The 12,655-nt window shown below is 44.2% G+C and overlaps 1 protein-coding gene across 1 annotated transcript in view; it reads left to right on the forward strand.

The window, feature by feature from the left end:
* The window catches only part of LOC116985893, a 235,103-nt gene that overhangs the window by 26,462 nt on the left and 195,986 nt on the right, over window positions 1-12,655 (forward strand). The window contains exons 5-7 of the mRNA XM_033041007.1: window positions 6,327-6,492; window positions 7,450-7,587; window positions 10,543-10,732. Of these exons, the coding sequence (XP_032896898.1) occupies window positions 6,327-6,492; window positions 7,450-7,587; window positions 10,543-10,732 (494 nt within the window). The remainder of the gene's footprint in view (window positions 1-6,326; window positions 6,493-7,449; window positions 7,588-10,542; window positions 10,733-12,655) is intronic.

The raw sequence follows: 12,655 nt of genomic DNA on the forward strand, positions 1-12,655 counted from the left end.
AGTCCTTTGGGGAAGAAAAGTCCACTACCTTATATGGTGAAAAAAAGCCTTGTGACTTGAAATGGCCTGCTTCTAATTTGAAAATTGTTCAAGATTTTCTCTCCAGATTAAGTAATTTTTCTGTACATTCTTCATCCTGCATGCTTTCTCCACGCCCAGCGCTGGTGTTGATTTGCGAACCGATTGAAAGTTATAGACACAGAGGGAGGCCATTCAACCCATTCTCTCCCTGACAGCCCAGAAAGAATGACCCAGTCTTGGAAGGTAGAACAGTGCAGCACAATAACAGCACCAATGGCCCACGATGACTGGGCCCAACAACTCTTATCAGCCTGCACATAATCCACATAGTGAAAGGCTTGGATAGAGTGGATGTGGAGAGGATGTTTCCACTAGTGAGAGAGTCTAGGACTAGAGGACATAGCCTCAGAATTAAAGGACGTTCTTTTAGATAGGAGGTGAGGAGGTATCTCTTTAGTCAGAGGGTGATGAATCAGTGGAATTCTTTGCCACAGACGGCTGTGGATGCCAAATCGGTGGATATTTTTGAGACAGAGATAGATAGACTCTTGATTAGTACAGGTGCCAGGGGTTATGGGGAGAAGGCAGGAGAATGGGGTTAGTAGGGAGAGATAGAGCAACCATGATTGAATGGCGGAGTAGACTTGATGAGCCGAATGGCCTAATTCTACACTTATCACATGTGACCTTATAATCCCTCCATTCCCTGCATATCCGTGTAGCTCTCCGAAAGTCTCTTTAAGTGCCACTATCGTATCTGCCTCTAGCACCACCCCCAATAGTGTGTTCCAGGCACTCATCACCCTCTGTGGAAAAAAACACTTGCCCTACACATCTCCTTTAATCGTTGTCCCCCCCACCCCCCACCCCCTTACCTTAAAATCTCCACCTTCTAGGGCCATGAGTGCATCCAAGTACAGTTTAAGGGTGATGAGGCTTCCGACCTCTACCACCCTTTCAGGCTGAAGAAAGGTCCCCGCCCGAAACATCACCTATCCATGTTCTCCAGTGCTGCTGCCTGACCCGCTGAGTTACTCCAGCACTTTGTGACCTTTCTGGCCATGAGTTCCAGAGCAATTTCAGTTTCTCTGGGAGAAAGATTTTTGACTTTCCCACTTCAAATATATCTCCGCTGGAATATTACCCCTTTAAGATAAACGGGCCTTTCCTATTTGCATTACCTTTACCCCTTATTAATTTACATCCCATGATTAGATCCACTCTTGGCCACCTCAGTTCTAAAGTTAACGATCCGCTGTTATCCTTTCCTCATAGCTATTGTTTTCGAGTCCTGGAAGTGTCTGAAAAATCACATGTTTGTGCCGTCACATATTTCCTCTCGCACGTGACCAGAATTGTCTTCATTATTCAAGCTGTGGTCTAACGAGTATTGTGTACGGTCTTTTAGTTTTAGAGATACAGCGTGGAAACAGGCCCTTCGGCCCACCGAGTCCACGGAGACCAGCGATTCCCTCACAGGGTAACACTACCCTACACACACTAGGGACAATTTACACAAACACCAAGTCAATTAACCTACAAACCTGTACGTCTTTAGAGTGTGGGAGGAAACCGAAGATCTCGTAGAAAAGTCACGTGATCACGGGGAGAACGTACAAACTCCGTACAGACAGCACCCGTAGTCGGAATCGAACCCGGGTCTCCGGCGCTGAAAGCGCTGGAAGGCAGAAACTCTACTGCTGCACCACCGTGCCACCCCTATTTAATTATAACATAACCTCCCTGCTTTTATATTCTGTAGCAGGGCTACTAAAGGAAATCGTCTTGTATGTCTTTTGACCAAATTATTGATCAGTGCCACATTGTTATAAGGATCGGTTGATATGGAACCTGATGTTCTCCACACTACACTTGGGCAGCACAGTGGCACAACGGTAGAGTTACTGCCTTACAGCACCAGAGTTACAGCATCCGGGTTCCTGACCATGGGTGCTGTCAGTACGGAGTTTGCACGTTTTCTCTGTGACCGCGTGGGCTTTCTCCGGGCGCTCCGGTCTCCTCCCACACTCCAAAGCCAAACGGGTTTATAGGTCAATTAGCATCTGTAAATTGCCCCTAGTGTGTAGGATAAAACTAGTGTGTGGGGTGATCGCTGGTGGGCGTGGACTCGTTGGGCTGATGGTCCCGTTTCCACGCTGTATCTCCAAACTAAACACTACTCAATATTCAGCTATTTATTATAAATTTTATATTTTATAAATCATCTATTTCCTAGTCTATTGCGCATTGCTCTCTAATAATGCATCATCTCGCACTGCTGCCGAAAGTTGCCATTTTCTGTCCAACCAGACCACCTGTATGCTAAAGGTGTCCTCTTCACTCTCAACCATACAGCCGTGATCTTTGTATCCTCTCTAAACTTATTCTCCGCACCCTTTAATATGCATTACTGGGCGAGCCTCAACCTCTGTAAAATCCTTGCTGTAGCTTTGTCCCAGTGCATCGCAGCCGGACAGATCCATGTGTGGAACTGATCTCATTTTCAGAGCTGTGCTGGATTTAAATGCAAGCAGCCCACACAGCCTCAAAAATTAAATAAACCTTGTAAGCCATCTGTTGGTGGGTGGAAACGGATTACAAAAATGTTTCGTTGTGAAAGTCTGAAAGATTTAAGTTTGTAAGGCAGATAGAAATCTATTCGCACCAAATACTTTTAATTTAAAATAATTTTTAAAAAATTCGCTTTGAGATGGCTCCTTCAGATGAAGTTACAACTGGAATTTTTTTTTTTAGCGTGCTTAGAGAGTTTGATGAATTTAAGGGGGGGGGGAGGAGGGGGGAGGGGGGAGAAGACACGTCCAGTTATAATTCTTTCCCTAACTTCCCATCACTCATTTAAAGAAAGCATCTTGTCTTCTGGCTTCCTCTGCTTTGAGTTCCCACTCACGGTCGTGCTTGAAGAGCGTCTGAAGACTTGCCTCTATGAAGGAGATAAATGAAAACGCGCGGTTATAATGACAAGGGGGACTGAGAGACCCTCTGCAAATTATGCAAATTCTCCGAGATCTTAGCCCGGTTCCCACACGCTGTCAGCCATGTAAACTCCTCCCAGGCTGGTTTCCCAGATGATGTCATGGAGCAGTCACTAATCACTATTGAAATGACGATGACAAAATCAAATCAATGAAAACGGGTGTCCGACACCTCAAAACACTTAACAATGAGGACAATCCTTTGACTTATAAAAGGCCAGTGTTGAAGTCATGGACATAGACAGTATTGAAAATAGGTGCAGGACTACGCCATTCGGCCCTTTGAGCCAGCACCGCCATTCAATATGATGATGGCTGATCATCCAGAATCGGTACCCCGTTCCTGCTTTCTCCCCATATCCCTTGATTCCGTTTGCCCTAAGTCGCTGCCATAATGATTGTGGCATTTTATGTCGGACATTAGAATGAGATGCCAGTCTACATCCAATATGTCCGTGTATTAGTGCTAACACTGATAGGAATGGCAGTGCAATTCTCTGCCGTTGCTCTCTGATATGCTATCAGTATGCTATTGCTATTGCAAACTGAAGCAACTTCATTGGAGTAACAGCAAGGCTGTCTGAGCGGAGTTTGTACATTCTCCCCGTGACCGCGTGGGTTTTCTCCGAGATCTTCGGTTTCCTCCCACACAGGTTTGCAGGTTAATTGACTCGGTGTTTGTGTAAATTGTCTCTGTGTGTGCAGGATAGTGTTAGTGTGCGGGGATCGCTGGTCGGCGTGAACTCGGTGGGCCAAAGGGCTTGTTTCCGCGCTGTATCTCTAAATCTAAAACTAAACAACTAAATAGCAAAGATATTCCCATTGCCTAATGAATTTTTCAATTAAATGTTGGTGGCTGTTCCCTGGGATGGCCAGTTGTTCATCTTGGTCTGCATTCCATACTATAGCACATTGAACGGTTGTGGCTGGGAAAATCAGTACCACAGTGTGTGTCCAGAGGTCCCATTCTTTACACCAAGCTAGTGCGCCTGTCATTCACGTTTGGTGTGAATGTGTTTGTTTCTCCCGGTCCCAACGTCTGCTGTGTCCAACTCGCATCCTCATTGATGCCACATCAATGGAGCCCCTCAGCTATTGTCTGATGAGTGAACAAAGTGTGTGTTACACAGCATTACCTCAGTAACCAGCTTCATGGCCATTAACCGAATCCTCACCACGGCTGTGATATCGAAGCTCGTTACTACTGCTGCTTCACCCAAAGATTTTTAGATTAGTTTATTTTAGCTTAGTTTAGAGATACAGCGCGGATACAGGCCCTTTGACCCACCGAGTCCGCGCCGACCAGCGATCCCCGCACACTAACACAAGCCTACACACACTAGGGACAATTTACACTTATACCAAGTATACAAACCCAAGCCAATTAACCTACAAACCTGAAGGTAGACAAAAGTGCTGGAGAAACTCAGCGAGTGCAGCAGCATCTATGGAGCGAAGGAAATTTCCTTCGCTCCATAGATGCTGCTGCATCCGCTGAGTTTCTCCAGCACTTTTGTCTACCTTCGATTTTCCAGCACCTGCAGTTACTCCTTAAACAACCTACAAACCTGTCCGTCCTTGGAGTGTGGGAGGAAACCGTAGATCTCGGAGAAATCCCACGCGGTCACGGGAAGAACGTGCAACCTCTGTACAGACAGCACCCGTAGTCCGGATCGAACCCGGGTCTCCGGCGCTGCAAGCGCTGTAAGGAAGCAACTCTACCGCTGCGCCACCGTGCCGATATTTGAAATAGAAACAAAGCTTCGCTCTTTAAACCTTTTTAATTTGCTTCCATGCTTTACACTCTTGCTTGAGTGGACACAAAGAGAAGTGGTGGACTGCCGACAATGTTCTGGTTATTTTACACTCTAAAGAGTCTCCAGTGAATATTATTGCCCATACATGTTTGACTATATTTAAGAGCCGGTTGCCAGCAATGCTAAATTACTTGCAAAGCACAAACTGCTGGAAGAACTCGGCGGGTCAGGCAGCATCTGTGGAGGCAAAGGGATATTTGATATTTCAATTTGAAACCCTGCACCAGGACTGAATGCGGAGGGAGGAGAGCTAATACAAAGAGGTGAAAGAGAGGGGTGAGGCAGGGGCTGGTAGGTGATAAGATGAGGAGAGAAATTATTACAGATGGTGTCAGGTGTGAAGGGAGACACACAAGTAACTGCAGATGCTAGTTAATACCCAAAAGGGCACAAGGTGCTGGAGTAACTCAGCGGGTCAGGCAGCATCTCTGGTGAACATAGATAGGCGACGTATATCGGGTCGAGACCCTTTTTAGGGCAGAACGGAAATCTAGGAAATGGAGAAAATGAGAGTAAAGGCTCCATTGACCACCACACAGGTAAGCTGTGTTACCTGCTAAGGTGGTATAAACCAACCATCCTACAAACTCTCAAATGTCTTGTGTGGTTCACAATTTTTCACGGTCACGGGGAAAATGTGCAAACTCCACACAGACAGCACCCGTGGTCAGGTTCGAACCCGGGTCTCTGGTGCTGTCGGGCTAACAAAATGAAGGGATTATGGGGGGAGAAAGCAAGAATGGGGTACTGGTTTTGGACGATCAGCCCAAATCCAGCCAGCCATGATCACATTGAATAGCGGTGCTGGCTCGAAGGGCCGAATGGCCTAATCCTGCACCGATTTTCTATGTCTCTGTGTTTTTACCACCGCGCCACTGTGCAGCCAAGGTGCAGGTGAGTTGATGGAGTCCTGGCCACTTGGATGCTGCTGTTGCTCCTTCGGTTGTAGCTTCAGCTCAGTCCGACGCTGTCTAAGGTGCTGATGTTTACCAGCAGCCTGGCGTGTTCACAGTGCTGGCCATTGGGTCCATGTGCCCTGCTTGCTGGTGACGGGGATGGGACTGAACCTTTGGTAGGACGAGTCATCGCAGTTATCATCTAGACAACAGACTCTCATTTGTGTGTAAGAAGGAACTGCAGATGCCGGTTTACATGCTACAACCGCGGTTCACACTACGTCCTTAAATGCCCATTTACACTCTAAAGTGGCGCCCTTTATGCGGTGACTCTTGGCATACCTTGGGTATGCAAAACAAAGAATATCACTGTGACTTGTCACATGTGACAATAAAGAATCATTCATTATCATCATTCCTTCATTCATTCATTCATTCATTCATTCATTCATTCATTCATTCATTTAAGATAGACACAAAATGCTGGAATAACTCAGCAGGACAGGCAGATATCTCTGGAGAGCAGGAATGGGTGACGTTTTGGGTCAAGACCTATAATTGTTGTAGTTTTTTTCACATAATTTTCCCATTATTTGCAGATCTGCCCTCGAGAAACATCCACTTCATTTTTCTTTTCAAGATGGGATCATTCCTGAGATCTGTCCTGCAGAAGATGAGGAGACCTGGTCCCTGAACATCAAACGAGGAATCCTCAGTGTTTTCCAAGATTCGTACACAGTGAACAAAAAGGCAACAGTTGAAGAGGTAAGAGTCTTCGTATTAACAGGTTGTCGTTCGAGGACCTGAAACTGAAACCCACCTTAAATTTCACTATAATGACAGGAAAGTTACATCTGATTTGCAGCACAGTCACATTCTGGTCATAGACTCTCCCACTGCTGGGAACATCCACATCCACTCTATCTCGGCCTTTTGGTTGAGGGATGGGTGTCAATGAAGCTTTTGAGCAGTGAAGGGATTCAATGAGTGAGTTCCAGAGAACAACCAGAAAATGCTGTATGTTTTGGGGAGGTACATAATGAATAAAATAATGGCTCTTTAATTCTTTTCATCATCATCATGCTCGAATGTGGGCTTGTACGCTGGAGTTTAGAAGATTGAGGCGGGACCTCATTGAAACCTGACCGAATAGTGAAAGGCCTGGGTAGAGTGGATGAGGAGAGGATATGAGGAGTGGATGGGGGAGAAGGCAGGAACGGGCTACTGATTGGGGATGATCAGGCATGATCACATTGAATGGCGGTGCTGGCTCGAAGGGCCGAATGGCCTACTCCTGCACCTATTGTCTATTGATATTTCCACTCATGGGGCGTCCAGGACCAGAGGCCACATCCTCAAAATAAAAGGACGAACCTTTATAAAGGAGATGAGGAGGAATTTCTTTAGTCAGAGGGTGGTGAATCTGTGGAATACAGTTCTATAGACAGCTGTGGAGGCCAAGTCAATGGGTATTTTTAAAGCGGAATTAGACAGATTCTTGATTAGTAAGGGTGTCAAAGCTTAAGGAGAGAAGGCAGGAGAATCGGGTTGAGAGGGAAAGATAGATCAGCCATGATTGAATGGCGGAGTAGACCCATGGCCCAAATGGCCTAATTCTGAACCTATGAATTATGAACTTATGACTTAAGAAAATATAAAGTTCATTCCAGATAATATAACATTCTGCTTATGTTTATGGTATTTTATTTATGTCTTACACAGATTGATGTTTCGGGCAAGTGTCCATCTACATATACGGTGCAAGGTTCTCTCCTTGTGAAGTCTAAAGACCTGAACCGTTGTTCCCTGCGTGCGACGGCCATCACTTCACTGCAGTCAGTTGTTCTACCAGATTCCACAGTAAGCAGGAGATTTAATATCATCCACTGTATGTGGACAAAGATCATTTAACTGTTGTCCACCAGAGAGATACAGTGTGGAAACAGGCCCTTCGGCCCAACTTTCCCACACCGGCCAACCTGCCTGCGCTTGGTCCATATCCCTCCAAACCTGTCCTATCCATGTAACTGCTTAACTGTCTTTCTTAAACGTTGGGTTAGTCCCAGCCTCGACTACCTCCTCTGGCAACTTTGAACATTAATAGCCCATTATCTGTTTATTTGCACTTTATCTGTTTATTTATTCATGTGTGTATATATTTATATAATGGTACTAGACTAAGTGGGACCCGTTGGGTCCCATGTTCACAGGGGAGGGCTGGTCCCCCTACGCAATATTCCACCTCTCCACCAATTCCACCTCTCCACCAATTACTTCAACCCAAACAACCATTTGCAGTGCATTTTTACTTCAACCCAAACAACCATTTGCAGTGCATTTTTACTTCAAACCAACCATATTTTCATTTTCAAACCACATTAAGGGCACTCACAGTTGAGTAGACATGTGTTCAGTGTTATTCAGAGCTCAGAGAGACGTGACCCTCTGGCTTCCTCCATCTTGCAGAGACTGAGTGAGGCACACCCTGGTTTTATAGTCCCTCCCCCTTCCACCAGCAGGGGCAGCAGAGAGAATGGCAAATTATTTAAAAACATTAATATCTCTCTGATTTTTCATCGATGGGAAAAATTCTCTGGTCCCGGAAGGCGGAGGGGGGCTCTGAGCGAGGTGGCCAAAAATGACGGCCGTAGGTGGCGACGTTCTCTCGGAAATCGCAGCACAGCGAGCCAAAAGCGGTCAAGATCAGACTTTTAGTAATATAGATATGGACACACTGATCTGTTCTGTATTCATGCCTACCTTATTCTGTTGTGCTGAAGCAAAGCAAGAATTTCATTGTCCCATCTGGGCCACATGACAATAAACTCTCTTGAATCTTGTTCCATACACCCACCACCCTTTGTGTGAAAATTTCATTTTAAAATGAAATCCTATGTGTGGGAATTGATGCTTGTGATAGACACAAAATGCTGGTGTAACTCTGCAGGCCAGGCAGCATCTCTGGAGAAAAGGAATAGGTGACGTTTTGGGCCTGACCATTTCATCAGAGATGCTGGCCCCCCAGCAGGACCAAAATCAAGACCTGTCAAAGGGCGGATGAGCTTCTAGCGAGCTAATGGCCATGCACACTTCAGTAGAAGTTGCGATCACTGTTGTATATAGCATTGTAAGGAATGATGATAAAGCACACACACAAATCCTATACTTCCAGCGGCGGAAGTCCGCAGGAACTGGAGGGCAGAGATGTGTGGTGCGTCCGTCACCATTCCCATTGGAAACCAGCCAATGTTTTCAACGGTGATGAATTCAGTGTAAACTGGTATCTGCAGTTCCTTCCTACACATTAATGCTTGGGGCTGTGTTTATGTGCATTGCACCATTTGATTTCTGTGGAAATTGGGGACCTGCGAAGTCCAAGATTTCTGTCCAAAGTTGCTCCTCGTGCTTAATGTGAATGCACAGAAGATTCCCTGGATCTCATGGTACCATCCAGCACTGTATCAGTAACTTGTGCCGTAGCAAACTTTCAGCATGCCTGTGTCACTTGCTTCGACAGGACTTGAAAGTGGGCCTCTTTGAATTGGCTACATGCCAGAGGTAGACGTAAAATGCTGGAGTAATGCAGTGCGACAGGCAGCATCTCTGGAGAGAAGGAATGGGTGACATTTTGGGTCAAGACCCTTTGTCTGAAACGTCACCCATTCCTTCTCTCCAGCGATGCTGCCTGTCCCGCTAAGTTACTCCAGCATTGAGTGTCTATTTTAGATAGATATACAGAGATAGATAGATAGCTAGATAGATAGATAGATAGATAGATAGATAGATAGATAGATAGATAGATAGATAGATAGATAGATAGATAGATAGATAGATAGATAGATAGATTGATAGATATGTTAGATACGATAGATAGATAGATAGATAGATAGATAGATAGATAGATAGATAGATAGATAGATAGATAGATAGATAGATAGATAGATAGATTGTTAGATATGATAGATTAGATAGATAGATAGATAGATAGATAGATAGATAGATAGATAGATAGATAGATAGATAGATAGATAGATAGATAGATAGATAGATAGATAGATAGATAGATAGATAGATAGATAGATATTTTTAAGAAATAACTGCAGATGCTGGAAAAATCGAAGCACCCTCTATAGCAAGAATGTCCTTTCTTCAATTAGGAGACCAAAACTGCACACTGTTTTGCCAATTGTGCAGCATTAAATTAAATAGATTAAAAATGATGAGTAAATATACGTCAGTTTACTTACTTATAGTTTTCAAGAGAATGCAGAGAGAAACTAACTGAAATAAGATAGTACAATTAATATATTAAATCAACTTTCTATTTATCAAGCTATAATTAAGACATTTGGCAAAATATTTTTTCTGGCACCATAAATCACCTTGGAACCACACTGTTCTAAAAAGAGAAATGGCTATACTGCAAGACATGGTGGTGCAGTGTTAGAGTTGCTACCCTACATGCCAGAGACCTAGATTCAATCCTGACTGGGGGGGGGGGGGGGGGGGGGGGGGGGGGGGGGGGGGGGGGGGGGGGAGGGGGGGGGGGTGCTGTTCTCCTGTTTGCCCGTTCTCCCTGTGACCGTGTGGGTTTTCTCCAGGTGCTCCGGTTTCTTCTCAAGTTCTAAAGAAGTGCAGGTTTGTTGGTTAATTGGCTTCTGTAATTTGTCCCTGGTGTGTAGGGATTGGAACTAGGTCGGCACGGACACGGTGGGGACAAAGGGCCTGTTTCCACTCTGTATCTCCAAATAAAAATAGAATCGGATGAATGAAATTGTAGGGATGAATGCATCCATTTCATTGTTGTCCTCTTAGTCCCACCAGCAGATCCTGGATTCCCAGCTGGAGTGTGTCCAGAGCTACAAAGGTGGAGTGATTGATGTAACTACTTGCAGTGAATCAAACGTCTTTCGACCTTTCTCCAAAGAAGGTAAAGGTGCCAAGACAGAGATCTTCACCACAATGAAACTTTTGAAGAAGGAAGCAATGACATCCGTGCCCAGAGGTGAGCCCTAAAATATAAACACAGTGCATTTTCATCTGAGATGAACTGTATGCAAGTCTGACCCCAAGTGATTTACACTTGGACGGTGGGTGTTTGGAGCATGCTGCCAGAGGCGGTAGTTGAGCCTGGGACTATCGCAGCATTTAAGAAACAGTTAGACAGGTACATGGATAGGGCAAGTTTGGAGGGATGTGGACCATGCACTGGCAGGTGGGACTAGTGTAGCTGGGACATGTTGGCCGGTGTGGGCAAGTTGGGCCGAAGGGCCCGTTTCCACACTGTATGACTCTATGGCTTGTGCTAACCCAAATCAAGTCTTACTGTTTACATTGACAGATTATGTTGAACCACGAACCTTTGTTTGAACAAGCTGGCTTTGAAATAGGTTTTTGTGGCAGGAATAACTGAATGTGTTGTTTTTAGTTTAGAAATAATTTAGAAAGATTGCACAACTTGAAAGCAAATTGATCAATGAATTCCTACATGCAATGTGCTACTTTTGAATTTAAAACGATTATGCTCCATGGTTCACTTGCAAAATATTCCCACTGGGAATTTTCTCAGAAAAACACATTAATTCTCAAGCATAGATCATGCAGAAATATTTTTAAACATCACTCACTATCTACTAGCCTGTATAACCTGGAACGCGACTACGCTTTAGCTGTCCTCTGGCCACAGATACTGAGATAGAAACATAGACAATAGGTGCAGGAGGAGGCCATTTAGCCCTTTGAGCCAGCACCGCCATTCAATATGATCATGGATGATCATCCAAAATCAGCACCCCGTTCCTGCTTTCTCCCCATTTCCCTTGATTCTGTTAGCCCTAAGAGCTAAATCTAACTCTCTCTTGAAAACATCCAGTGAATTGGCCTCCACTGCTTTCCGTGGCAGAGAATTCCACAGATTCACAACTCTCTTGGTGAGATAGCACAGCAGTTAATGTTGACGCTACATAGACTCAGCAACCTGGGTTTCATTGTGTACTGTCCTTGTGGAGTTTGCATGTTCTGCCTGTAAATGTGTGTGCCTCTCCTAACGTTTTGGTTTTCCTCAATTTTGCAAAGATGGGCTTGTAATTGATGACTTAACTCACCTCGAGTGCAGTTGAGCAGTACATGGAGAGTGATGGGCATGTGCAAGAGGACACAGAGTGGCGCAGTGGTAGAGTTGCTGCCTTACAGCGTGTGGTTTGATCCTGACTACTGGTGCTGTCTGTGTGGAATTTGCACATTCTTTCCGTGACTGTGCGAGTTTTCTCTGGATGCTCTGGTTCCCTCACGCATTCCAACATCATACGGGTTTGTAGGTTAATTGGCTTCTGTAAATTGCGCCTAATGGTTGGATATGAAACTGGGATAACATTGACCTAGTGTACGGGTGATATTTGTGTTGGCTCGGACTCAGTGGACTTGTTTCCACGCTGAATCTCTAAAAAAAGTAGGGTAATAGAACTGATTGGATTGGTTGGAGAATTGTCATAGACTGAATGGACCAAATATTCTGCATTCCATTTTAAATTAACTTGTTCAGTTTTTTTTAGTTTATTTATTTATTTTTTTATTATTTATTTCGAACAGAATAAAAGAATAAAAAGCAAGTGTGAAACAGCATACAAAAAAAAAATATATATATTTATAAAGTGTCATAAACAATATCTATAAATAAATGAAATCATAAGTGTCCGAAAAGGAGCAGGAAGAAGCCAAAGCTTATTAATTCCCACCCCTTATTCAACTGCTTGTAATTATCTTATACAAATTTAGCAGCTATATGTACACCATATGTACACCAGCCACTATATGTACACCAAAATATTTACATTTAAACACTAATCAAATATTTACAAAGCCATACAAAAAAGAAAAAAAGAAAAAGAAAAGAAAAAACCCTCATATACTATACAGTATCTTAGTCATA

This window comes from Amblyraja radiata, chromosome 22 (assembly GCF_010909765.2).
Source record: "Amblyraja radiata isolate CabotCenter1 chromosome 22, sAmbRad1.1.pri, whole genome shotgun sequence".
NCBI lineage: Eukaryota > Metazoa > Chordata > Chondrichthyes > Rajiformes > Rajidae > Amblyraja > Amblyraja radiata.